Here is a 27563-nt window from a genome sequence, read left to right as displayed (position 1 = left end):
TGCCGTTTTTTTACCGTAAATTTGATGGGTATTTTTTTGCAGTAGACACTACAAAACTTGAATTGGGTTCGTCTGATGAGGGAGAAATACAAAATGTGCAGTGATGAGGAGTCCCCAGGACAGGTTTAAGAACCACTAGGGAACCTCTATGAATTTACGTGTACATTTTAATGTCGCCCTCTAGTGGATGATTTAAATAATGCTGATAAATTTGATACATAGAAATGTGTCCTTATAAAGAGAAGATGAAGCCTGTGTGAGCTCTCAGTGTCCTTCACTGTAACCTCCTCTAGGTGGCGCTCTTTCAGTGTGATTAATGTCATATTCAGTCAGTGCTGATGGTAGGAGGGGCCAGTAAAGCTGCTCATTACTGATAAAGAGCTGAAGAAAGAGGAAGGAACTAAAGCAGACAGATGTAGAGACAGAGAGATTCAGCAGAAAGAAGACTGAACTCAACTCACAATGAAGATCCTCCTCATCTTCTTGACTTTCTACCTGATCTCAGGTCAGAGCTTTTCTCTTTCATCACTGCAGTAATGATGCTGTTTTCTGTTCATGAGGTTTCTGATCACAGTATCAATCTGATTGACAGGTGCAGTGAGATGCTTTAGCGTCACTGGATATTCTGGAGCAAGTCTTCTGGTTGATTCACAGAAACTTTGGTTTAGTGATTTTGCTAAATATGTGGCCAAATTACCAGAGTGGAGAGTAATAATAAATTATACAACACATGATCGATGGATAAATGAAGGAAGGTTCTCTTTAATTTGCAATAATTATGGAAAACTTGTGATCTACATTAGAGAACTGAACAATCAAGATGCTGGAATTTACCGGATTGAGGTTGATGGCAAATGGTCAATCGATATGACTCTCAGTGTGGAAGAAGGTCAGTCATTTTAGGATCAAAGTTGTGTGTGTGTGTGTGTGTATATATATATATATATATATATATATATATATATATATATATATATATATATATATATATATATATATATATATATATATATATATATATATATATATATATACGTATATGCATTAAATTTCTTCATTATATGAATTACAGATTCATGTTGTAATGTGTCAAAGAGGGTGATGGTGAAAAGTGGAGAAACGGCCGCCTTCAGCTGTGAATATTCACAGAATCATATTAATGATCCCAAGATCATATTCAAAGAAGGAAGAGACTCCATTGAGACGATTTACAGCACAATGAAGAAGAAAGAACGATTCAGTGTTTCTGATGACAGACATAATAAACTCATGACTGTGAGAATTACAGCGGTGACACCAGATGATGGAGGAGTTTATTTATGTGGAGTTTGGATCAGTGGAGACTCGTACAGTTACTCCATTATTAATATTGTTTATCTGCATATTAGTAGTAAGTAGATCAAACTCTCAATCAAATCTGGCAAAAAAGTAACGTCTGAAATTTAATAATATTTGTGTATAATTATATTATATAAAATTACATAATAATAATAATAATAATAATAATAATAATAATAATAATCTCTCTACGCTCTGTTCTTGAGCTCATCTGAAGGCCATAGAAGTTTGGAGGTCTGGAGCTGTTGACTCTGCAGAACGTTGGTGACTTCTGCGCTCTGTGAACCTCAGCATGCGCTGACCCCACTTTTTGATTTTATGGCCTAACTTTGTCGCTGAGTTACTGTAGTTCCCTTTCGTTCAGTCACTCCGACGTTACGTCAGTGACTGACGAATGGGGGTTTCGCCTAGAAGCCAATCATCTTCGAGATCTTAGAAAACGCCCAATGGCAGTGCCAATGCCATGAGCATGCGAGATTTGCATGCGTAAATCCGCCTACCCACATGGGTATATAAGGAAGTAGCTGGCATGATCACATTATGTTTCTGCTTCGGAGCCAAGAGCATCTCTTCACTCCTGCAAGCCTGAATTCTGAAGTCCTCTCTTCAGTCTTCGAGACGAGCGGTTCTCCAGGGTGTTGATGTAACGGCGCATTCCGGCGATCTCATATTGCCTGCATGCTGATCTGTGCAGTGATTTGCAACAGCTGTGTGTTTTTTCCCTGGGCGCTTCGGCACTCTGCAGAGCTTCCTCTCACAAAAAGAGCTTGCGTGTAGCACGTCTTTATCAAGACGGTTTGCCCGCGCACTTCCAGGTGCGGTCGATATCTGTTGCTGTCTTTGGGACGCATTCACTGCTCAACGTGTTTGGGCCCAGCACGCTTGGACAGTGTTTGTGGATGTGCTGTGTTCCCTCTGCGGGAACATGACCATCGCGATGTTGTGGTCGAGACTCAATGATCTCTGTAAGAGAGAGAGTCCCCTCTGCCACACCCCGATCTACCATTTCCGAGAGAGGTGGTACTTTGGCTGGTGGCCAGGGTGACCTGAGGGCGGTGCTGTGGTATTAAGAACCCCAACGATCTTTCCTCGGGCCACTCCCGCCCTTTCGCACATCGCTTCCAGCGAGTGTTGGACTGAAGTAGCGGGACCGTCTGCTGACAAAAGTTTGTTTCGTTCACACTCCAGATAGCGGCGAGAGGTTGATTGCCGCATCTCAAGGTGGGCTAGAGTCCTTTGGGGATGACGATTCGGCTATGCTCCGCCTACGGGTGTGGTAGCACTGTAGAATCTGACCTAGAGTTGACAGCCATGGTTTGGAACTCCGCCCTGTCATGAGTGCTGGCCTTATCGGCGGCACAGTCGAGGACTGCACCCAACAGTTCTTGGCCGTCCCCAGAGGCAGACTGAGGCCATCAAAAACACTTACTGCCCCGGTGGCCGCTGCTGCACTTAAGCACTGCCGGCACAGCTGCCTCAGCCTTCTCGCCGCTAGGGCGACCTCCTGCGACCCCTCCCGTGTGGCCACAGCAGCAGCCTTCTCCCGGGCCACGCCGCGGAGCATGCCGCAGGAAGCCATCCCAGTCCGCACCAGCCCCGCAGCCTGCTGAACACCAGGCTACACCGACGCTCCTGACGCGGACAGCTCTGGGATGGGCAGTTCTTTTCAGGGGACGGTGGCAGGTCCGCCCCTTCCCCCGGTGGAGGGCCGGGGGAGAATCTTTTGTTCAGCTGCCGGCCCACGGGTCAGCAGCACCCTTTGTAAGAAAGAACTGATTAACCCATCCCTGAGCACCCAGAGACCGGTGACGACAGTGCGCCCCGCCCCTGGGCCACGCCACTCTCGTCCCTCTCTGTCGCCAGCCCCCTCGCAGAGCAGACCCCAGTGGAACACGAGTCCTTCCCTGGTTTCCTCTGTCAGGGCGCAGTCGTTACCAGTGCCCCGACACCGGGCCGCTATGCCACCCGAGTCCGGGCCGGTAACACTGCCTCGCTGCCTCACAGAGGGTACACCGGTGCTCCATATGACCCAGTTGGTACACTCCCTGGGAGCGTGGCTTCAGCTGCCGGGACTGTCCCGCTGGGTCGCATGGACCATCAGGCTCGGCTACGTGATTCAGTTCGCGCGAGCTCCTCCCCGCTTCCGCAGCGATCGACCTGAAGGACACATACTTCCATGTGTCCATCCTTCTGCAGACCGTTCCTGCGGTTTGCATCGAGGGGCGGGCATATCAGTATGCTGTACTCCCATTTGGGCTAGCTCTGTCCCCTCGCGTCTTCATGAAGATTGTCAAGGCAGCTCTTGCGCCACTCAGGCAGCAAGGGGTTTGCGTCCTGAACTATCTCGACAACTGGCTCATACTGGGCCACTCTCGGGAGCAGGGGTGCGAGACCTGGTTCTCCACCACTTAGCCCGTCTGGGCCTTCGGGTCAACTGGGAGAAGAGCAACTCTGCTCCGTGCAGAGGATCTATTTTCTCGGTATGAAGATCGACTCGGTCGCCATGTGCGCGCAGCTTACAAAAAGAGTTTGCGCAGTCACTGCTGACTTGCCTCCGTCAGTTAGAGAACAAGAGTGCGGTTCCACTGAATTGTTTCAGAGGCTCCTGGCACATATGGCATCCGCAGCCGCGGTGGCGCCACTTGGATTGCTTCATATGAGACTGCTTCAGCACTGGCTTCGCGATCGAGTCCCGAGATGGGCATGGCAGTCTGGCACGCTCCGGGTCCCAGTTACTCGGGCATGCAGACAGACATTCACCCAGTGGTCGAACTTCAGTTTTCTACGGGCAGGTGTGCCCTTAGAACGAGTTTCCAGGCATGTTGTTGTGTCAACAGATGCTTCCATTACAGGTTGGGGTGCCATGTGCAATGGACGTACGGCCGCGGGCTACTGGACAGATAGCCAGCGCCGCCTGCATGTGGATTGCCTCGAGTTGCTGGCAGTACGGTTCGCCCTGCACCACTTCCTAGCGTTGCTGAAGGGTCAACACATACTAGTCAGGTCGGACAACACGGCCATTGTAGCGTACATCAACCACCAGGGCGGTCTACGCTCCCGCCGCATGTCCCAACTCGCCTGCCATCTCGTATTATGGAGTCAGAAGCACCTGAGGTCCCTTCGTGCTGTCCATATCCCAGGGATCCTGAACCGTGCAGCCGTCGAGCTCTCCCGGATTCAGCCAATCCCTGGGTCCATCCCCAGTTAATCCAGCTGATCTGGGATCAGTTCGGGGACGCACAGGTAGATCTGTTTGCCTCCCACGACTCTTCCCATTGTAGCCTGTACTTTTCCCTGACCGAGGGCACACTCGGCACGGATGCACTGGCGCACAGCTGGCCGCAGGGCCTAGGCAAATATGTGTTTCCCCCAGTGAGCCTTCTTGCACGTGTTTTGTGCAAGGTCAGAGAGGACAAGGAGCAGGTCATGTTGGTCGCCCCGTATTGGCATGGCCGGACAGGATCTCCTTTCTCAGAGACATGGCACCTTGTGGCACCCGCGTCCCGATCTTTGGAACCTCCACGTGTGGCTCCTGGATGGGACGCAGCAGGTTTGAGTACCCTACCACCTCCGGTGGTGGCTACCATCACTTCCGCTCGGGTCGAGTCCAGAGCGAGACAGGCCTATGCGTTGAAGTGGAACCTCTTCGTCAGTTGGTGTTCTTCTCGCCAAGAAGACCCCTGGAAATGCCCGATCGGTTCCGTGCTCTCATTTCTCCAAGAAGGGTTGGATCGAAGGCTGTCTCCTTCCACCCTGAAGGTTTATGTGACCGCTATCGCTTGTCGATGAAGACCGTGCTCCTGACCGCATTGGCCTCCATCAAGAGGGTAGGGGACCTACAGGCATTTTCGGTTGACGAAGCGTGCCTGGAATTCGGGCTGGGTGACTCTCACATGATCCTGAGACCCCAGCCTGGATATGTGCCCAAGGTTCCCACCACTCCGTTCCGAGACCAGGTGGTGAACCTGCAAGCGGTGCCCTTGGAGGGGGCAGACCCTCCGCGCTTATGTAGACAGGACGCAGTGTTTCAGGACCTCAGACCAGCTTGTTGTCTGTTATGGTGGGAAGCTGAAGGGAAGGCTCTCTCAAAGCAAAGGTTGTCTCACTGGATAGTGGACACCATTGTTTTGGCTTACCAGCAGCAGGGGCGCCCATGCCCCCTTGGGGTCAGGGCATACTCCTCTCGGAGTGTGGCCTCCTCTTGGGCTTTAGCGCATGGCGCTCCGCTGACAGACATCTGCAGAGCTGCAGGCTGGGTGACACCAAACACATTCGCCAGATTTTACAATCTCCGAGTGGAGCCTGTATCCGACTATGTACTCGCCTTTACAAGTGGCCGTTAATGTTTTGGCTCAGGTGTCTTCGCTTGCTCGCCATTCCAATCCACGGACTGGATACGTGCGATATTCTTCTCAGGTGAGCTCCTCGAGAGCCCTGAGCTCCTCCAGCACTGCCGACGCCAGTAAGTCTGCCCTTAGCCCAGACACTCGTGTCCGGCCAGGTGCCCCATGTGCATGGTTCCCCTCCGGCGACCCCCACATGTGTATTCCACCGTAAGTCTCCTTGAGCGGGTGTATTCCCTTGGCAACCTTGCCACCCCCTGGGGTTAAAAATCCACCTGCAGCTGGTACCCCAGTGTTCTCCGTATGCAGCCCCTCGGGTCATACGTGTATCCTTAAGTCCTCCCTACAGGTAGGCATTTTGTTGCATATCTCCAACTGGAATATGCCTCCCAGTGTACCTTGGTATTCCTGCGTTAAGTAGAGGCCTTTGACCGTCCTATCTTGCCTCAGGGCACTCACGCTTGCGCAGGGCACTGGAAGACAGCCGAGTGGCATGATTACATTGGGACCCCCATTCGTCAGTCACTGATGTTACGTCGGAGTGACTGAACGAAAGGGAATGTCTCGGTTACGTATATAACCCTCGTTCCCTGAGGAGGGAATGGAGATGTAACGTCCCGCTGCCACATCGTCTGTACCGCTGGAATGGCCGAGAGTTCAGTCTTGGCTCCTCAGCAGGTAAACATAATGCGATCATGCCAGCTACTTCCTTATATACCCATGTGGGTAGGCGGAGTTACGCATGCAAATCTTGCATGCCCATGGCATTGGCACTGACATTGGCCGTTTTCTAAGATCTCGAAGATGATTGGCTTCTCAGTCACTGACGTTACGCTCTGTTCCCTCCTCAGGGAACGAGGGTTACATACGTAACCGAGACGTTCCCAATTGTTACCACTTTGTTATAATCCCACTAACAGTTGAGCGTGTAATATTTAGCAGTGAGGTAATTTCAGGAATGGATTTATTGCACAAGTGGAAACCTATCACGGTACCACGCTTGAGTTCACTGAGCTCCTGAGAGCGACCCATTCTTTCACTAATGTGTGTAGAAGTGTCTGCATGCCTAGTGCTTGATTTATACACATGTGGCCATGTGATTGTGATTGATCGAATTGAAAGTGATTGAACACCTGAAATCAGTGATTTAGAGGGATGTCTCAATACTTTTGACAATATAGTTTAAAGAATGCATCTCTAAAGAATCCGATAAATGTTCAGAGAAGAAGAATCCTTGTATATGAAAAACAAATCTACTTTTAATGTAATTTCTCTTGGTTTACAGAAGAAATGTTTGTGACTCAATCTGCTCATCCTGGTGAAGAAGTCAACATTACCTGTCAGATCCCAAAGGGGCATAAAGCTTATTTCTGCAAAGAGGTTGATGATCACATCTGCCAGAGAACATCTACACTGAGAACATCTACAGTGACACAAATGAGTGGTTCATCTGAGAGAAATGAAGAGAGAGTTTTTACTGTGAGCATCAGTAATGTGAGCGTGAGAGATGCTGGAGTTTACTGGTGTGGAGCAGAAACCAGAGACACATATTTGACTTTCATCTCCCTGACCACCAAAATTCAGCTCAGCATCATCAGTAAGTGAATTCAGAGCATTTCATTGTAGTTAATGCAGTATACTCAGAATCATGTGTGTTAAATGTCTGTGTTTGTGTGTTTGCAGTGTCTCCAGTAGTGAGACGTGAAGGAGAATCTGCTGAGATCTTCTGCCCTTATGATTCAATCTATAAATCAAAGTCAAAGTCTCTCTGTAAGGGGAAGTGCTCCACTAGAGATAGAAATACTCTCAGTGAGACTGTGAGAGAAGAGAAAGAGACCAAGACTGACAGATTGACTCTGAATGATGACGCCACTGCAAGTGTCTTCACTGGGACCATCACTGGACTGACAGCAGAGGATGCTGGGAAATACTGGTGTGCAGTGACATTAGAGAGACACGTGAATTATCTTTACACTCATCTGATCGTCATCATGAACGAGGGTGAGGAAGGTTTATTCATCTCAATATGTCAAACTATGGCTGTGAACTGATGTTCTTATATTTCTAATCATTTCCAGAGCTGAACTTGACTAAGTATGAAGGAGACGACATGTCAATCCAGTGCAAACATCATGAGGAACATCAGAAATGCTTCTGCAAAGCACATGAACCCTCCATGTGTGTGAAGGATGGAGTTTCATTGGAGACGATCAGAGATGATCGAGTGTCTTTCAGTGATGAAGCATCTACTGGAGGTTTTACTGTGAACATCACTGATCTGAGAGAAGAGGATTCTGGGATATACTGGTGTGGAGCTCACATCACCACTAAAGTCAATCTCACTGTTATAAAGGGTAAGATATTTTATTTTAATTGCATTGTAGGGGTGTCCCCGACTAAGGATTTACACATTCGAATCAGAATTTTCGAATCTCTCTATGGTCGACCGATAGTCGAATCATCTGTGTGTGTGTAAACCATAGACCTTAAAAAAATAAATGGTATAAAGGGGTTGGGAAGGGCAGGACACTAGTCAGCAGGAGGCTAAGACTATTTTTATTTTACATTACACACGGCACACAGCCACCACTTTTAATAGTCATCAAAGTCATCAAAGTCATCAAAAGTCATCAAAACTAGGCTACACTACACATTCGTAAATTAACCGCTCTCTCATAACATTTAAAAGCCGCGATCGAAGCACGGAACATCACACAAATATATAAAAGAACATTTTGATAAATAAACCTAAAAAAATACCTGCCTAGAGAGAAAAAGAGAACACTTTGAGTGCGTTTATATGCACGTCCTTAAGCCGATTGTGCCTAAATGGGGTCGCACACCGGATTGAAGCTCAGCGCCGTGTCTCAGGGATCTCACACCAGGCAGACGTGAACGTTATATATGCGCAAGCTCAATTTTGAATCTACTTCTGACAGAAGAGCTGCACGATGAGTGTATCTTGTAGCACAGGGTGAAATCAGTATGTACATTCACGATTTGAGGGAAATATACATTTAATCGCCGCTGACAAGCGTCGAATGCCGCCGTCGGTGTATGTGTTCGAATTTTAAAGGCGCGGCGCATCCGGTGCGAAGCTCAGTGCTCTTAAAGGGGCGATCGCTCAGTGCCGTGAGTCCCGCGACACGTCTTTATAACACTAATATTGAGCACCCCATATTACCAAAATGGTATGATCCTCATTTCATAACACACGCGAAGATTCGACCATGAGATCAGTGGTCGAATCCGGTCCTGCATATCGATGCATCGAATCTTCGACTATTAGGGGTCACCCCTATTGCATTGTTTTAGAGTCAGATTTAAATATTCAAATATCAGTAGTTGAAAAATCACTCGGGTCGGATCTACCAAAGTGACACTAAGGAGTGATTAAAGTGGCTTGGCGACGTAGATCATGGTATGGTGGCTGACCTGGACCTTGGACCAGATTGAAGATCTGATCAGATCTTCACATTGAAGATCATTTGGCTGTAGCAGGGGAAGCAAAGATGGAGACAACCAGAGTAGAGCCAGTCGAGAGATGACCACCTCCTCAGTAGAAAATGGTGGTGTCGGTGGATCGGAAGGCTATAGTAAAGCTGAAACAGACAGCCTTAATGAATGTGACAGAGCAGGCATGAACAGCCTCCTTAGTCATATCAGGAAGTACAGAGAGTTCAGAGATGACCTCCTTGCACAGCAAAATCCCCAGTGTAAAATTAACACTGCTCGGTATACATATGTGTCCACACTACAGGGTGTTAAAACTAACACTGAAGCAGTGTTAAAGTTAATGAGATAATTAAGATATTAATTAAGTAATGATTGGCCATTAGTGATGAAAACCTGTTGATGATGAGCAGAATCACTGAAGGACGGAGAAACACAAGAACTACAACTGACTTCAGCCACAGCCTTAAGGCGGGCATACACTGTGCGAATTCGGACACTCGGGAGGTCGTGAGATATTGCAGACGCTACGAGTCATTTAATTTGATCATCGCATCAAATCAGCTGGTACACAGCACGACTGTTTGCACCGCGAGCCGGCCGCGATCACACGAGTTTTCATGTAACACAGACACCGGAGCTTTCAATGTTGCTGCTATAGCTTCAGATACAAAAAATAAAGAAAAAAGGTGTGAAAATGATTTGTTGAAAAGCCATTCCTTTTAACCGAAACAACCAGAGGGAGAGAGAAGAGTGCACGTGAGAGAGAGAAAGTGTGTGTGTGTGTGTGTGTGTGTGTGTGTGTGTGTGTGTGTGTGTGTGTGTGTGTGTGTGTGTGTGTGTGTGTGTGTGTGAACGCAGTATGTGGCAGCCACTGAGCTAATAGTCATAGATAATAGTCATAGATTGAGCGTATGTGACGTGCTTGTGCATGATTTGGCAATAGGGGGCAGCCATATGCTGGTAAAAATCGGCCCGACTCCCCGAACTTTTTAAACATGTTTAAAAATGATCGTAAGGTCGGGAGGTGCTCTTAACGTGCTCGGCTCGTCTCGTATTTCCTCTCACACGGTGCGAGCCGCGACCATACGAGCATACACGATGTCCACGCGATTTCTCCCGAGAACAAACAATCGTCTGCGAGTTCGTATGACAGCAAAAATCGCACCGTGTACGCCCGCCTTTAGATGAAATGAAATGAAGATAAAAGAAGACATTACATCTCTGAAGATCTCAGCAGATTATTAAAGTGCTTAGTGTACAATTTGGTTTAAAACAAATTCAGGTTTTCAAATTAAAACTGTGCTGGATCTTTTCTAGAATCACATTAGAACAAAGATAATGGTATATTGCTCATGTTAAAATGAGTCATAAGATCTGTGAATTATGCCACTATACAATAATTATATTCTGATCATCGAGCAGCCGACAGCATCTGATTGTGTTTTCTCTAAATCATATCGATCAAATAAATCAATCGTCAAAAAATGAAAAATTTAAGTTAATTTCATTGTAAAGAAAATCAAAATGACATCATATTTTAAAATCACCAATGATCATCTATTCATCTACCAAAAGTCATCTATTGCTGCTTATGGTAATCACACTTATACCAATATAAAATGAAACAAATTTATGGTAATTTCGTAAAAAACAATAAAATATTAAATAATGATTTTTTTTTTCTTTTTGAGAAGGCTTTTTCTTTTTTTTTTTCAATCCTTTATCTCTATCAATATGGTATATTTATGTTATCTTAACAACACCAAAATTTAAATTTGTCCATAAACTTTTATAATCTGCTATAGTCATTTACGCCCACAATTATTGAGAACATTAATAACTCTAGCTCCTCTATATGATGAGAACTGGCTGCCATAACAATCACTAGAAAATACAACACAGCCAGCTTTCTCACAAGACAAGAGTTCCTAATATGTAATTTATCTGATAACTTAATGTGATCAGAAAAATATACGTCAGGATAGCAATTACTATTCCTATGTATTTTACCCAATTAATGGTAATGTAACATTTTGTAAATTTTTTGTATACAAAGATGTCATTGGCAAAAATCATTACTGCAAAAATGTCTCTTTGGCCAAATAGTTTAACATCTCTGGCACTACGCAACAGCTGAGGTACTAAAATGAGAAAAAAGAACAATCGTTCAATATGTTGAAAAGTCCTAGACTCAAACACATTAAAATGAATTGTTTGCGGTGATTCTAGAAAAATTCAGAGAGCCAATACATAATCAACCATTTATTAATACAAATTACACTCACTAAATTCATGTTCCCGTTAGCACCGCATACCCATTGTTCTTTGTAATGGCTGCTGTTGCAGTTTTGAGTTTGTAAGGTTAGTCAAGACTTTGTTAGTACAGACACACAAGAGTTTCTTGCACCTTAAATTTTGTGGTAAGTTCTTTAAACCTGAACTTGTCACTTCTTATATGATATCTGGGGCCTCTCGTATAGCGGAAGCTACAGTTCCAGGCCTCTTCATCTGATTCTTATTCACTTTCGAAAGTCGGCTACAGACCAAGCTCAATTTAGAAAATTTGATGATCATGATTACACTTACTATTATTGTGAAGATAATAGTGAGGCAAATTGCGGCTATCTTAATGTAGTGCCAATGTTTCATTAACAAGTCCCTTACAGAGACAGCTAACTCCTTAACATTATCGAGCACCCACAGAATGTTTTTTTTTCTGCAATCTCCAGTATATGGTAAACAAATTTCCTCCATATGGCCTTACCAATTGAGATGAAAAATCAGCAAAAATAAGAAACTAGGACCCATTGAAAGGCCGTCGAGGTAGTCATCGGCTAGATCAAACATTCCTCCTAGTTCTTGTTGACTCTTTATTAACGAAGAAAATGCACATTTCTTCATTATTTGATTTTTCGCTATCATCATCAAAGGAGCCCCTGGCGTGATTGTACTCGCTACCTTGTTTTTCTTGTCCTATTTTCATTAAATCCTTTAATGTACAAAAAAAAAAAATGTGCTTCTATATGTAACCATGTTCGATTTGGGCTAAAAACTGTCCCAGGCGTTTTCACAGTCCAATGGTCGAACATACTAAGGTGACTGATCTGCTCTTTTGCTGTGATCCACAAATATTTTCATTCCTCATTCCTTCTGAATTCAAACTTTCCAATTCCAAAATTCCAGATGTTTGAATTCATTTGATCTTTTTCGTTTTCAGAACCATCAGGTCTTAAACTATACCTAGACAAAGGACTTGATGTTCTGATATTAAAATTATTAGAAGCTATCATTACTTTGTAATCTCTCCCCACGCTACCTTCTGTATCGGTCAAACGATGTGGCCTATTGATTTCCCTACCATAAAGAACCAGAGCAGATCAATATTACTAGTCAGTTATTTTGTTTAAAATATAATCCATAATACCTGACATATTTTCGAGCTCTAATAACAAATCCAGGCTTTAGTTTTACCATATTCTGAATTGCAATATATGCCCAAATTTACCATAACTAATTTTCAGGCTTGGAGCTTAAAAACAGTATTCTTAGTCAGATATTGACAATTTTTTTTCTTCTTTTTTTCTGCTTCTACTCAAATCAAGTAGCAAAACCATATTTTCTCATGTCACCCAGTTTAATCCTTCATGGCCTGCACTGGGTCGACCAGGTGTTTTTAGTCATTTTAAAAAAAATTAATTTTATATCTAACCTTTTTTCCTGCAGATCTAGCTCTACGCTTCTTTTTTCTGCCTTTACTTTCTATATCCATAGAAATGGCCTTCTCCGCATATGTTATTGCCTTCCAGGTGTTCTGTATTACAGGAATAACCTTTTTTGTCAAACAATCTCATTTGTCAAATTGTGATATTTTCAAAATAGGGCTGTTTCAAATTTTAAACACCTGAAAGCTATAAGTTAGGTTTGTTATGTCTGAAAGATTATAAACCAAACCCATCGATTTGACATGGGTCTGATTGTGGGCCTTTAGGCTTTTCCAATGTAACCTGGTTTTATTCTTTACTATTTTATCTCCATACAGAACTGGCCCTCTCATGGTACTAATATGTTTTGTACCACTACAGTTCTAAAATGATTTGTCTATATTATTAATATAGCTCTTGAACATATCTCTTGTCCTACCTGGGCTATATATTTCATCCTTGAAAGTCAAATTTTATCTATAACAAATTTTACTAACAACCTTTTCAATGTTAGAACAGGAAGCTACTCCTACTTCTCTGTTTTGTCTTTTAAGTTATATGCCCAGGCTTACTATAATAATGACTATTATTATAGACAATAGTGTAGAAAACAGGAACAAGCTTAAGGTTGTCCTCTCATATCTCAGCCTCTTAGCCTCGTTCCTCAGCGTACTTCTTCTTTTCTCCATCTGGTCGCTGAAAAACAGAGAATAGAGACACAAGACGACAAATAACGTAATCTCTCCCTAGCTTCTTTCTTAGCCATTTAGCCATTTTACTCAATGAGCAATGTTTTGGGATTATTGTTCTTTTGACTTTCACCCCCTCTATAGATCTTCCAATTCCCATATAATCAGAAGTTATTTGTTAACGAGATTATAGCACACTCCTTTTGTCTGTTTTAACTTTTACTGTTTCAGAACCTGTAAATATTCTCTGAACTCCTGCTAGTATGGTCAAATTGGATTCTCTGACATTTGTAGCTATATTCTCTTGGTAATTATATAGGGAATTCTTCCTGGAAAGACATTTCTTTTATCATATTTGTTATCAAATTATGTAACACTATTTTGCTATACTTCCCCTGCTCTTTGCATTGTACCATACTTTCTCCGTCATCTAATGATTCTTTAACTACCTCCATCCATAGACCCAGGTTAGTGTCTCTAGATAATGTTTTGTCTAGAACTCCCCCTTTTCTCAGTGGGTCATAATCTAACGGCACTTGTTCTCCACAAGTGAACAACCTATCCCATAAGAAAGGCTTTTCTTTATCAGTGATTAAGGCTAATGGATTTACCTCCCATTTAGACATTATTTTATTTTCCATTAAACATCCGAGGCTAGTACCACTTTTCCTTGTTTGCCATACTCCCTTTTGACTGGTCACTATCATCCAGCGTTTTTTTAGGAGCAATGCACACCTGACACATTTGGTCAGATGTCCTTGCTCATTTAGGACACACTTACATTTTTTGCCCCTAAGATTGTATTTTAACTTATAATCTACATAGTTTTTACATCCAGTTTCCCGTGGTTAGTTCGTACTGCCAAACAATCCAATTTTGCATTCGTTTTCTACATGCTCCACAGATTGTATTGTCCCCTAACGCACATGGACCTACGGTTCTCTCATCACAGAACCATTTAGGCTCAATAGTCAACTTGGCTCTTAGCCAAGCTTGACTTTGTCTGACCTTTCTGGGTCCCTCCCACAGGAGGCTGCAAACATCATGTTTGCCACAGATTACACAATCAGTTGGTTTTCGACGTGTAGAGTAAGAACCCTCTCTACACTCCTTATGCCACGTCTTTACCAGAAAAGAAACACTAAAATCTTTACAAACTACTACTGCTCCTTCTCCTTGACATTTAATGTCCTGTTGAAAAGTTACTCTCAGTCTGTTCATTTTAATTTTATAAAATGATCTAATAAATTAAAATTAGTCTTTGCTACCCACAAGATTTCTGATTGACCAAACTCCGTTTGCCTCAAGTCTCACTGTAGTATTTGAGGTTAGTTCGACCACTTTATCTTCAGTACCCGTTTTCCCACGAAAATGACCCTGTTTTTGTTTTAGTAAGATATAAACATTTTGGCCTACCTTAAACACAGTTTTGCTTGTGTCAGTTGGTTCAAAAATTTGGCTAGGCTTTGAAACCCCATAATTCAAAAAAAAAAATTAAAAAAATGGATGCATTCTGCAATTAGTAGTAAGACCCAGTCACCAAAACTTTGATTTTAGATAAACCAATTTTTTCACTGTTTTACACAACTCTCAGCTATTCCATTTGGCTGATACTTAACTGCCTTTATTAAGGTGATGCCCTGTTCCTTACAAAAGTTTTCCATCATTAGGCCAGTTAAATTCTGTGCAATATCCCCACAGATTCGTTCTGGTGGACTTCTGTACTTTATCCATTTGTTTAAGCTATTTACCACTACCGTGTTTATAGCCTGTTGACTTTGGAATATTTGTACAAGTTCGAGCAATTGTCTACTATTAAATAGACATTAATTTTCTTGGTTCTAGGACGCAATGGTCCACCGAATTTTAAATTTATTTCCACCTTTTCTTTATCAGTTTTGATTTTCCCAAAATCATGATAAACACTGGTCATTACTGTCCTACAATCAGGTCACTTAAGTTTAATCTTCTGATAGTTTGTTTTTAGATTTTGCACAATCAAGCCCATCTGGTGACAATATTTGTTGCAAGATGTGTTGTCTAATGATGGTTTAAGTTTATCATGTAAATCTTGCAATATGGCCCCTCACTTTCTTTCGTAACCACACGTACACTTATGTATTCGTCAATTTCTTTGTTCCCCTTTGCTGCTTCCGTTTTTTGCACGGTGTGGCTTGACTGATGAAATACTCTTTGTTTCACAATTTTATAATTGCCTCTAATATGCCTCCCTAATTCTTTCAGTGCTAATGGCTTTCCTTTAGCATTATGGAAATTATTCTGTTCCCATGTATCTAGGTTTTCTACAATGCCTAAGTATACATATTCACTATCAGTCACTATATACAATCTTTATGATTGTTGTTCTTCATGTGTGGAATCGCCCTATCCACAGCAGTCACCTCAGCCTTCTAGGCACTCTTTCCATCCTCTAATCTATCCTTCTCCCTGTGAATAATTTTACCGTTCCGCTTAACTAAAAACCCATACCAAACCTGATTCTTTTCTGAACTACCATTCGTAAAAAAGCATATCTGCTTTGGATTTATGATGGTTTGCTTTTCTTTTCTTGGAGTTTTTTCGTTTCTAAATTATATTTGTTTATCCTATAGGCTATCAATTTCTTCCATTTTGCCCAGGTAAAGGCATGAACCATTTTTTGTTCATTCACCAGGTTTTTAGCTTCTCTCACCAATAAATCCATACCCTTACCCTTAGCTACTACCAATATCAATCTTTCCGCAGCTATTGATTTTATAGTTAGTAGATTTTTTGCTATTATGGCAAGGATGTCTATTGATGACATGTTTTCTTGCTTTTTCTAGTTTGCTGATTTTTCATGCAAAATAAACATCACTGGTGACTTTGAATCACCTTCATTATATAATACGACTTCCATGTCATCAGACATATTATCAATTTTGACTACAAGGTTTTTGTCAGGATTTCTTCTAACAATTCGTCCTGAGCTTAATGCCATATCAATTGTCACATTTAATCTTTTCTAGGTTCTCATCCCATTTAAAGCTATCGCCAGCCGTAGCTTTATATACCATTTTAGCCTATGCGCTATATCCTTTAAATAAATCCCGTACAAAATTTAATCTTCCCAATAGACTTTGTAATTGTTTTACATTTTTGATCTCTATCATTTTTAATTCCATCAACTTCTCTTGGGTTGATTTTGCTATGCCTCTATCAGTTCCTGAGAAATCAACCATTTCTTTTCCCAACTCGAGCTTCCTCAAGTTCAACAGAAAGCCTGCGTCCGCTAGTCTCCCTATTGTTTCGGTCAATATTTTCATGTGCTCTTCCACTGCTTTTGTGGCTATTAACACGTCATCGATATAGACTGTTACTGGTAATCCTTCCAGGATTTCCAATATTATTGCTTGGAATGCATTTGGCGTGTTACAGAGGCCTTGTGGTAATACATTAAAAATGAATTGTTTACCTTCAAAAGTGAAGGCTGTATGCGCTCGGCTTTCTTTAGCTAAAGGAACTGACCAGAACCCATTGGCCAAGTCGATTTTGGACAATATCTTTCCATCATTTAAGCAATTTGTTGCATCTCTTGCATTAATTAGATATCTTGTGTCTGGCACTGTTACTTTATTTAAAGCTTTACAATTTGTAACTATGCGGAAACTCCCATCCGGCTTTTTCACGGCCTGTATGGCCGAGTTTGTAGAACAATTTTTCTGTACACTTATAACTCCTTTTTTAGTTAATTCCTCTATGGTCTCTTTTATCTCTGCATAAGCGGCCTTATTTAGTGGGTATTGTCTTTGTGGTGCGGGTATTCTGCCTACGATAGTGTATTCATATTTATCTGACAATCTCCCACAATAATTTTTGCTTTTTGCGCAGTTACTTTTATATTTCTCCAGTAGTCTTCTTAACTTTTTTCTGTCATTTCTTTAATTAAAATAGCATCACTTAGACTCATCAAATTGGAGCTGTCTATTATGCAGTGTAGTCCTTCCCAAAAAATACCTATCTCTTATTACAGGAATAATTTCTGTTATAGATCATATCTGTAATATCTGCTCCTGTGTCCAAAATTAATCTATTACCTTTATAATTTATATAAAAGTCTCTATATTCCGTTTCTTCTACTAATTTGGACACTATAGTCGCTTTTCCTGGGGTTGCATTGTCCTATTTTTATTCTATTTCTTTCCCGTGGACTTTTTGCTGTTCATCCGACATCTTTACCCATTTTTGTGGGTAAAGATGTCTGGCCTGGACTGTGGTTTATATTTTTGATAAGCTGGTTTCTGCTGCTCATCATCATTAGGCCTTGTTCTATGCTTTTCATTTGTTCTGACTTTATTTTTTCTGAAAACTAGATTTTTGTTTGACCCTAGTCCCCATTGCTGGTCTATTTCTTTCTTGACCTGAGCTTTTTCTTATTCTTTGTCTTCTATTTGTTTCTCTGTCATATCTTGCTACAAATCTAGACAATTCTGCCCAGTCAGTTTCTGACCCCAAACTTGCTATCACCTTGCAACCTGCTAGGTCTACAATTAATATTTTAATTTGGCCAACATTTTTACCTCTGTCCAACCCTCTAGCTTTTTCAGAAAGATATGGCCACAATCATGGGTTTTTTATAATCTCCAACTCTTTCCTATTTTCAGCTTCTTCATTTATCCCAATCACTTGTGAGTGATGGTCATTCAAGGTTTCCAGTCTTAAGGACAATCCATATTTAATCATTTGTTCAACAGGCTTTGCTGACTTTGAGTGTTTCCCCTAATTCAGCTATCATTTTAGCTTTTATCACGTTGTTATTATTTTTCCACTGGAAATCTCATAATCCGTAATTGTTTGGTTGAAGTAGTGCTGCTACTTTTTGGCCTGTCTTGCAGGTCCACACCTAGGCCTAGGAGTCCTAGCTTCCTCATCTGATTCTGAGTCTGCTCTTCCCCTTTCTTGCCTTGCAATGGCTGCCATAAGAGCCATCTATTTGTGGCTAAAGCGGAAACAATTTTTTGTTTCCTCTTTCCTCCTCACTTTCAGAATCTGTGTAACCAGATCCGGACACAGAGTCAGAAGATTCTTCTTCATCTTCTATTCTCTTTCTATAATTTTCCAATCTACTGTTGTCTTTACCATTTTTTCTTATTTCTTCTTTATTAATTTTCTGTTCTTTTCTTGGAGCTTTGCCTTTATTAGGCAGCGACTCATTGTGAATGGCCTCTCTCAGTTTCCATACATCATTTATTGTTGGTTCCTTTCTGCCTTTTTGCTTTTCATTTAACAGAAGGTAACACAATGATTTTTGCATACAATCTAATTGTTCTGCTAACATATCTGTTTTTGCCTTTTGAGCTTGTTCCTGGCATATCCAAGATTTCATCTGCAGTAGGTTCACATGCAAGTTTTATTTTTATTTTATTTTTTACATGGTTCCTTAAAATTGGCTAGATGTTAATCTCTTGGTGAGAGAACAAGACCAGGGCAGGTTAAAAACGTTCTGCCTTCGCCACTTTTGAGATTGGTTCATAGATTTCTTATAATAAATCCTCTTCCTACAAGTTATTTCCTCATCTTCAGTATATTTGGAATTTGATCTTTTGTCGTATTTTTCCTCCACTTGTACTCTGAACCCATCTTTTATTTTCAGTGGAGGTCGGATATGACCTAAAGGCATTTCCCACTTCCCATGATTCTCCCTCTGCCATCAGAGGTCCGAATCCGGTGATGAAATCTTTAGGTTTAGGAATAGTTCATGTATTTATAGGTGCTATTTTATATTCTCTGTCATTTTGGCCATAGTCACACCCTAATGCCCCATCCTTGTCAGTCTTCTCTGAAGGGCATAGTGACTCAGACTCAACCAGCGCTTCCTAATGAAAAACACTGTTTTTTTGATATTCCGAGAGCAAGGCAGTCTCAGTCGAATGGCCGTTTTTGAAGCCGGATTGTTTGTTGTCCAGTAGGTTGTTCTTTTCAAGAAACACAGAGAGTTGATTGAACACAACTCGCTCAAGTGTCTTTGCAATGAAAGGCAGAAGGGATACCGGTCTGTAGTTTTCTAAAAGTGCTGGATTCAGAGAGGGTTTCTTAAGCAGTGGAGTTACCCGAGCCTGCTTAAATGCTGTGGGAAAGGTTCCGGTGTGAAGAGAAGTGTTGACAATGTGAGTGAGTGCAGGAGTGATTGAAGAAGAAATAGCCTGAAGGAGGTGAGTGGGTATAGGATCAAGTGGACAGGTAGTAGGGTGATTTGGAAAGGATGAGTTTAGAAATATCTTCCCCGGAGAGCGGAGAGAAGGATGGAAGCGTGTTCGTGTTAGTTGTTGAGATGTGCGTGTCAGTTTGTGATGAGGAGAACTGGTCGCTGATGAGAGATGTTTTGTTTGTGAAAAATGATGCAAAGTCATCAGCTGTAAGAGTTGATGAAGGAGGGGGAGGAACTTTGCCATCTGCTTGAACACAAAACAAACTGAACTCACCTATAGTGGCGCGATGGGGGAGCGGCATTGTCGGAGATGAAGAGAATGTGGTTGGCGTGATTTCGGTGTTCTCTTGGCTTTGATTCTGCTGTCTGGGGACGTGCAGTTGAATTCAGGCCAATTTCCTGCTGGCCTTTCCCCGGAGGGTGGATTGCGCGTGCAGTGGCTGAACTCTGGAGGGACGGACGTTGTCGCCGAGGTGTGAATCACGGACGGGTAATATGGGAACCAATGTCTTAGCCTAAGGGTATTCTAGGTGGACATTTGAACATTCGGAGTGTATTGCCTAAATGGCATCAGATCCATCATCTGTTAATCGACTCTAATTTAAATTTTTTAGCATTGAGCGAAACTTGGCTGAACAGTAATATCCAGACCAGTATGATTGATATCCCTGGATACACTTGCTATAGACAGGATAGAACATCTAAAAAATGTGGTGGAGGAGTATTATTTTATGTTAGAGATACCCTGAAATGTAATGAAATTGAATTGGATACACCATTAGAATGTTTGGCTTTAAATGTTGTATTATCCTCTAGGATTAAATTTAACATTTTAGTGCTGTATAACCCACCATCACATGATGTTTCATTTTATGAGAATTTAGACAAAATGTTTAAATGTGTTAACACTTGCACTGAATCAGTTTTTCTTGGTGATTTTCATATTAATTGGCTAGAGAAAAGCCGTAGTAAAAAATTAAATGATCTGTTGTCAAAACACAATTTTCATCAGATGATTAAAGGTCCAACAAGAATCACACGAGCGAGTAAAACTATGATAGATCTGGTAGTCACTAATAAACCACAGAGAATCACTAGAACTTATAATTTACTAACAGGCCTCTCTGATTACAATATGACCATGATTGTACAGAAACTTACTAAACAGCGTTTACCCAAATTTATGAATGAAAGTAACCCAGGGAACATTGGTATTCCCAAGAATAAAGTGACACAAGTTAAAAATGATTTAGATAATCTAGATTGGAATAATGTTGTTCAATCAAATGATCTAGAAAATTTTTGTAACTCCTTGATGAAAACCCTCACAAATCTGATTGGAAAATATAGTAAGATATTCAAAGGGGCGCAACGAAAAGCTTCCTTACCATGGCTGAATAATGACATTCATCAGCTAATAGAAAAAAAGAGACTATGCATTGAAAAAAATCTCTGCTCTCCAAAACAAATACTGACTTTCTCATCTTTAAAGGATGGAGAAATGCAGTAGTCAGAGAACTGCGTAAGGCAAAGACAGCTTATTTTATGCAATTGATTTAGGAATCGGGAGGAAATAGTGCATCCCTTTGGAAGCACCTTAATAGCCTTACTAGACTTAAGCCTAGTCAACAAAAAACAATAGCTGAGTTGGAAGTGAATGGAGTTATCAGCACTAACAATTCAATTATTGCAAATGCATTTAATAATTTCTTTATTCAGTCTGTGGAGGAGCTTGCTGAGACTTTTGAACCAGCAACCCTATCACAGACCATAAAGTCTGACCAATCAGATTTTTTTCAAATTAAAGAGGTTGGTGAGGATAAAGTTCATAAAATTATTAATAAATTAAATAAATCTAAGGCAAAGGATATATTTGGGTTGGACACTGATTTTATTAAAACTTACTGCTCTGCCGTGATTAAACCAATAACCCATCTCGTAAACCAGGGCTATTCAAATCTTACCCTGGAGGGCCAATGCGGTTCAGAGTTTAGCTCCAACCCTGATCAAACACACCTGAACATGCTAATCAATGTCTTTAGGATCATTAGAAAATCACAGGTGGGTGTGTTTGATCAGGGTTGGAGCTAAAGTCTGCAGTGCATTAGCCCTCCAGGGTAAGATTTGAATAGCCCTGTCGTAAACCTTTCCATCAGAGTAGGCAAATTCCCACAAAGTTGGAAACAAGCCATCATTACACAGATTTTCAAAGCGGGCGTAAGGAATCAAGCAAACAATTATAGGCCAATCTCAAAACTTGCCGGCTTTATCCAAAATTTTTGGATCAATTCTAAGCAATTTGGGTTTAGAGTAGGGCATTCTACAGAAATGGCTATTTGCTACCTAACAGAGAACATTAAGAGTAAGCTGGATAAGGGTTATGTTGTGGGAGCTGTGTTTATTGACCTAAAAAAGGCCTTTGACACTGTGACCACACCATACTCTTGAATAAACTTGCCAGCTTCAACTTCTCTGAACATGCAATAGGTTGGTTTGCATCATATCTGGACCATAAACAACGAACTCTCAACGTCATTACAATGCACAATGGGTATTCCACAGGGCTCCGTTTTAGGGCCTCTGCTCTTTAGTCTATATATAAAAGATTTGCCTACGTGCTGTCGGTCAGCCAACTGTCAAATGTATGCTGACGATACAGTCATTTATGCATCAGCTAGGACACCGACTAAAGTAGCAGAAATCCTGACTAAGGAAATGGAGGGTATATCCCAATGGCTTAAAAACAATGATCTGATGCTTAACGTCAAAAAGACTTTATCTATATGTGCTTCTCAATTAGACAAAAGCTAAATGTATTATTAAAATAGACCAAGAAGCCATAGAGGAAGTTGAGGAATTTAAATGTTTAGGTATTACTTTGGACCCCCAACGCAAATTCATATTAATAACCTATGTAAAACTGTCCGGCAAAATCTAAACTGTTTTAGAATGATTAGGAATCATACATCTGTTAAAGCAAATTTACTGTTTTTTCATGCTATGATACTCTCTCATTTATCGTATGGTGTTACTGTTTGGGGCTAAGCTTCACATACAACAGTCAAACCCATTATATCATTACATAAATAATAATAGATCAGAAACCAATTAAGTGGCATCACTGCTTGATTGTACAGAAGTATAAGCTTTTAATTTTTGATAGTTTTATCAAGTTTTCTTTTCTTAAATTAATTTTTAAATGTATAAATGATCTAGCTCCGACCATACTCTGTCCTTTTGTGACAAAAATAAACACAAGGAAAGCTGCCACTAGGAGAGCAGTGGGTGGCAAACGCATAGCAGAGGGGCGCAAAACCACTTCTGACCAGTCAAGTTTCTCAGTGATAGGGACCGGTTTTTGGAATGATTTACCAACAGAAATAAAAACAGAAACTGACCTGAAAACATTTAATAGAACGGTGAAATTCGGGCTGAAAGAAAATCAAATATGTGGACATTGAGCTATTTTTGTTGTAATGGATTCTTTGTGTTGGATATGATGTGTTGTCTTGTGTAAAGTGGTTGTGTAAATGAATTGGGTAGATGTTTTTAGAAAGGCCTGACCAGGGACTGGGGTTGCAAATTAGCCTATTGGCTAGAAACCTTTTATGCAACACATCTACACATTTTTTGTTATGGCTTGTCTATGATAATTATGTGTGTAATAATGTGCACTGCATTGTCCCTGACAAATAAACAAATAAATAAATAAAGTTGTAGTTCTTGTGTTCTCTGTCCTTCAGTGAATCTGCTCATTATCATCAGGTGTTCATCACTAATGGTCAATCATTACTTAATTAATCTCTTAATTATCTCATTAACGTTAACACTTCTTCAGTGTTAGTTTTAACACCCTGTAGTGTGGACACATATGTACACTGAGCAGTGTTAATTTAACACTGGGGATTTTGCAGTGTGTCATTGACAGGGAAGGCAGAGGGTTCAAGAGCATATGCCGATGGGTGAGATGGTTTTTAGCAGACACTGCTGCCTCTGGGAAAGTGAGCCACATGATCTTAAGAACCACCAGACGTAGACTTGGGACCACTTGACTTGGGATCAGTGATGCGCTGGTTGATCCGAAATGAGTGGGTGCCTGTGGTCACCCGCGGTTACGAGTTATCCAAAAATATTTTTAATGATATTCAGGTCGGAGACAGTCGGGTCATTTGAAATAAAGATGCCAATTAAACCTTTGTAATTTATATAGTACTAGACACAATTTCCTATTGATCCACGCACATTCAGCTCCACAGGTCGAGTCAGAGGCTAGAAGAAACCGGCTGAACCCGGGGATGGCTGATTCAATATAGTTTTTACACAGCGCGAGGAAAGCTAAAATAAGTAGGCTAATCCTCTGTTTTAGGCCACCAACGGCACCTTATTACCCTATTAACCGCTTTTCTGACGCGGGACAAAATGTCTGATTTCCCAATACGTTGAACTGAGCAATGCCATTGTACCATTTCAATAGGCTACATTTAAACGCATATAGCTCCGGTAATGTCAGTTTTATGTACTTTCCTGAGGGGGCAGGATATTTGTTGGGAAAATCGGGAGAGAAACGCACACTTCGATTAGACTGGATAAACACATGCAGAATCTAAATTTTTAAGAAAATTAAACGAAATAAATTAATAAATTGACGGTACAATTTTTATTTTTTTTGCGGTCCGAGTTGCGGGTGGGTTAGTTGAAAATGTTGGGTGCGGGTTTTTTATACATTAACCCGCGCATCACTGCTTGGGATTACTAGACTTGCTCACACTGACTTCACAATGTAACCCAATGCAACCCATCACAATAGTGACCAGTCTTGTCTGCAGCAAGACTGATCCAGTAACCAAGGAGATCCATGGTATATGTCATATATTGTATTTTTTGTGTAGATATTATTTTATTCATGTATATATCTGGGTTTCTGGGTTTTATTTCCAGATTTCTCCATGATCATCATTATTGGTGTGTGTGTGTTTCTGCTGCTGATCGGTGGATTCACTCTGACTGTGTGTAAATTAAGACACAAGAGACGAGGTTTGATCATTTATTATCTGTTGAGACCAATTAATAATTATAGTTATTTGAGCTACTTCAATCTTCTGACTGTTAGCAGCAATAAAAACTCAATTAGTTTCTGTCTCAGATGCTTTGTTTCATCTTAATCTAGTTTGTACAATGTGTTACTGATGCTTCATGTTGATTTGTTGTAATCAGAAAGAACCTCAACATCAAACAAGAAAATGAAAGATACAATGGTGAGTTACATTGTGTGTGTCTGTGTGTTTGTTTGTATAAATGTTGTCTGCTTAGAAGATGTTTTCTCATTTTAAAATATATTTTATCCATCTCCAGTTAGCATATCTTTGCTGAACAAAATGCTGCAGCCATGCTTTTAACAGGATCCAACAGAAGGGCACACACACATTACACTGATTTTATTTACACTCCACTGGCTTCCAGTCAAATATAGAATTGATTATAAAACTGTATTTCTAACTTTTAGAGCACTACAGGGACAGAGCCCCAATATATCACAGACCCCTTACTCTTCCTCCCGTACTCTTCATTCGTCAGGTCAAAATATTCTCATGGTCCCTAAAAACCTGCCCTAAAACTCAGGCAGTTGGCCCTAAACTCTGAAACGCCCTGTCATTGCATGTGGCAGAATCTTTTGATTCTTTTAAAAAGCAGCTGAAGATACTTTTATTCAGACAAGCTTTTAGTTGATCATTTTATGTTCACCTTTTATGTTTTTTTTTGTGTTGTGTTGTTACAGTCAAAATTGTTGCACATTTTGATTTTGTTTTAATGTAGGTGCTATATAAATAACATTTGTTTACTTACAGTCATCATGTTCAGACTGCACACGTGAGTCTCTTACAGATCCTGGATCATCTCAGATTCATAATGAATTACCCACAATCCCCTCTGATGAGCTCCTCTACGCATCTGTCAGTTTCCAGAAGCATGAAGAGTCTCTCAGTGACGCTACAGTCTCCTTCAGTAAGGACCAGATTTACTCTGACTACACCACGGTCATTTACCACACAAGACTCGACTAACTCTCAGATCAGCACACATTACACCAGTATTTGCTTATGATTACAGTTAGATGATAAAAATCCCTGGTAACAATTTAGATTACAGCCCACAAAGTACTATCTAAGTAAAAAAGTATTTGGAGCAATTTAGCGAGAACATGCTCTGCAAACCTTTTTGTAATAATAGTGTACCCAGAGCCGTGCACAGTGACAGATGCTCAAAGCCACAGAAAACAGCAGAAGGTCCAGGATCTTGGTTTAGTTTGATTGTAAAGATTAAACACGTATTCAGGAAACCCAATGTGAGACAAACAGAGACATAAAAAGATGAACGTTGATTGTGAACTGAAGAAGATAAAGACTAAGAACTGCTCATTTAGTTAATCAGCTCCAACATTCACTCAGTTATGAACAAAATGACTTGTATAAACAGATCAACCAAAACAGTCCACAATTCAATGACAGAATTCCTTCCTTAATGAAGGAAGACTGGAGATCACGACCCCTAGGCATTGCAACTTTGGACTGTATTTCAGCTAGTTGTTTCAGTTACTAGTTTAATCCCCATTCCCCTATGGAGGGAATGGAGATGGCGTGTCCCTCCTGCCACATCTCAACTGCTGCTAAAGTGGTTTGGTTGGGACATTGTATCAGCACAAACCTGAATGAGTGATGCACACAGGACCTTTTTATGGCCAGGGATGCAGATTTTATTTGTCAATTCCAATTGGCTTTTTTCTAAATGTGTCAAAGGTGTTTGGGGCTCCCAGGAGTGACCACTAGTGTCTGCTGCCTCCATCAGGGAATGACAATTACAGTAGTAGCTGAGATGTTACATTTCTGGGTAAACTACTTTTTTTGTTTTTATTTTATTGAAAACAGTAGTTTTCATGACCACAGTCAGAGATGAGGAAAAGCCCAGTTTGTCTTAAACTGTCATAAATGACATCAGCGTTTGATTGACAGCAGCTGTCCATGTAACCACATCAATTTGATAGTATTTTAAATAAGTATCCAACCAAACCCAAAAGCCAGTCAGATCTGGTTTGTTTGCAACTAAAAAGCTCTGAACGTTTCCTACAACAGATAAAAATGTCAAAAACTCAAATGATTAGAAGCAGGTTCAAGCATTGCTCCAAAGGATCTCAGCAAACTTACATATACATTTTACTGTCACCCTCTAGTTGTAGATTTAAATAATGCTGTATTAAAATAATACAAACAAAATTGTTATATTTTGAACATAAACTGCATGAGCTCTCAGTATCAGACACTGTAGCCTCCTCTACTAGGTGGAGGAAGTAACTAAAGCAAACAGATGTAGAGACAAAAGATCCAGCATCTGATATTGTTTAACCATATTGTGTACGGCACATTACAAACTGCAGCCATATTTAGACACACACAGACATCACTCAGCATATGAATCTCAACTACGGTGACAAGATAGTCCTAATCACAAGTGTTCTCTGGCTCCATCTAAAGGCAAATATGAGTTCATGTTCAATTTATACATTTGTAAACTTGCCATTTTTTTGTTTGTTTGTTTTATTGAAAGTAGTGGTTGTATAGTTGAGTTGATACAGAACATATATGATATATTATCTTCTGTTCGGATGATTTATTTATAAATGATTTAATCGCGTCATGTATGTCAAGTCTTCACCTTTATTTCTTTAAACAATACAAATGTGCACTTTAAACAATATGAATGGTTTCAAAGCAGCCTTACAGTGATAACAGACTGAAGTTAGTTTAGTGTTGATTCAGATCCATTGTAAAGATTAAATGAGTTAATTGATGAATAT

General features: G+C 40.9%; 1 protein-coding gene across 1 annotated transcript; it reads left to right on the top strand.

Moving 5' to 3' along the window:
* Nucleotides 1-757: 757 nt before the first annotated feature.
* Nucleotides 758-25776, top strand: LOC137073722 (polymeric immunoglobulin receptor-like). Its single transcript, XM_067442427.1, has 8 exons — nucleotides 758-889; nucleotides 1073-1390; nucleotides 6967-7278; nucleotides 7365-7682; nucleotides 7760-8035; nucleotides 24653-24748; nucleotides 24929-24969; nucleotides 25561-25776. The coding sequence occupies exons 1-8, from the start codon at nucleotides 868-870 to the stop codon at nucleotides 25774-25776; spliced, it is 1599 nt and encodes a 532-aa protein (XP_067298528.1). The 5' UTR covers nucleotides 758-867.
* The last annotated feature ends 1787 nt before the right edge of the window (nucleotides 25777-27563 follow it).

Source organism: Pseudorasbora parva, chromosome 4 (genome assembly GCF_024679245.1).
Source record: "Pseudorasbora parva isolate DD20220531a chromosome 4, ASM2467924v1, whole genome shotgun sequence".
Taxonomy (NCBI): domain Eukaryota; kingdom Metazoa; phylum Chordata; class Actinopteri; order Cypriniformes; family Gobionidae; genus Pseudorasbora; species Pseudorasbora parva.
Note: the sequence above shows the minus strand (reverse complement) of the source record. Positions and strands in the feature narration are given on the sequence as shown.

Coding starts and splice junctions, on each gene's coding strand:
- LOC137073722 (XM_067442427.1), top strand. CDS start 868: ATGACTCTCAGTGTGGAAGAAG. Junction 890..1,072: donor GACTCTCAGTGTGGAAGAAG/GTCAGTCATTTT, acceptor TATGAATTACAG/ATTCATGTTGTAATGTGTCA. Junction 7,683..7,759: donor GATCGTCATCATGAACGAGG/GTGAGGAAGGTT, acceptor AATCATTTCCAG/AGCTGAACTTGACTAAGTAT.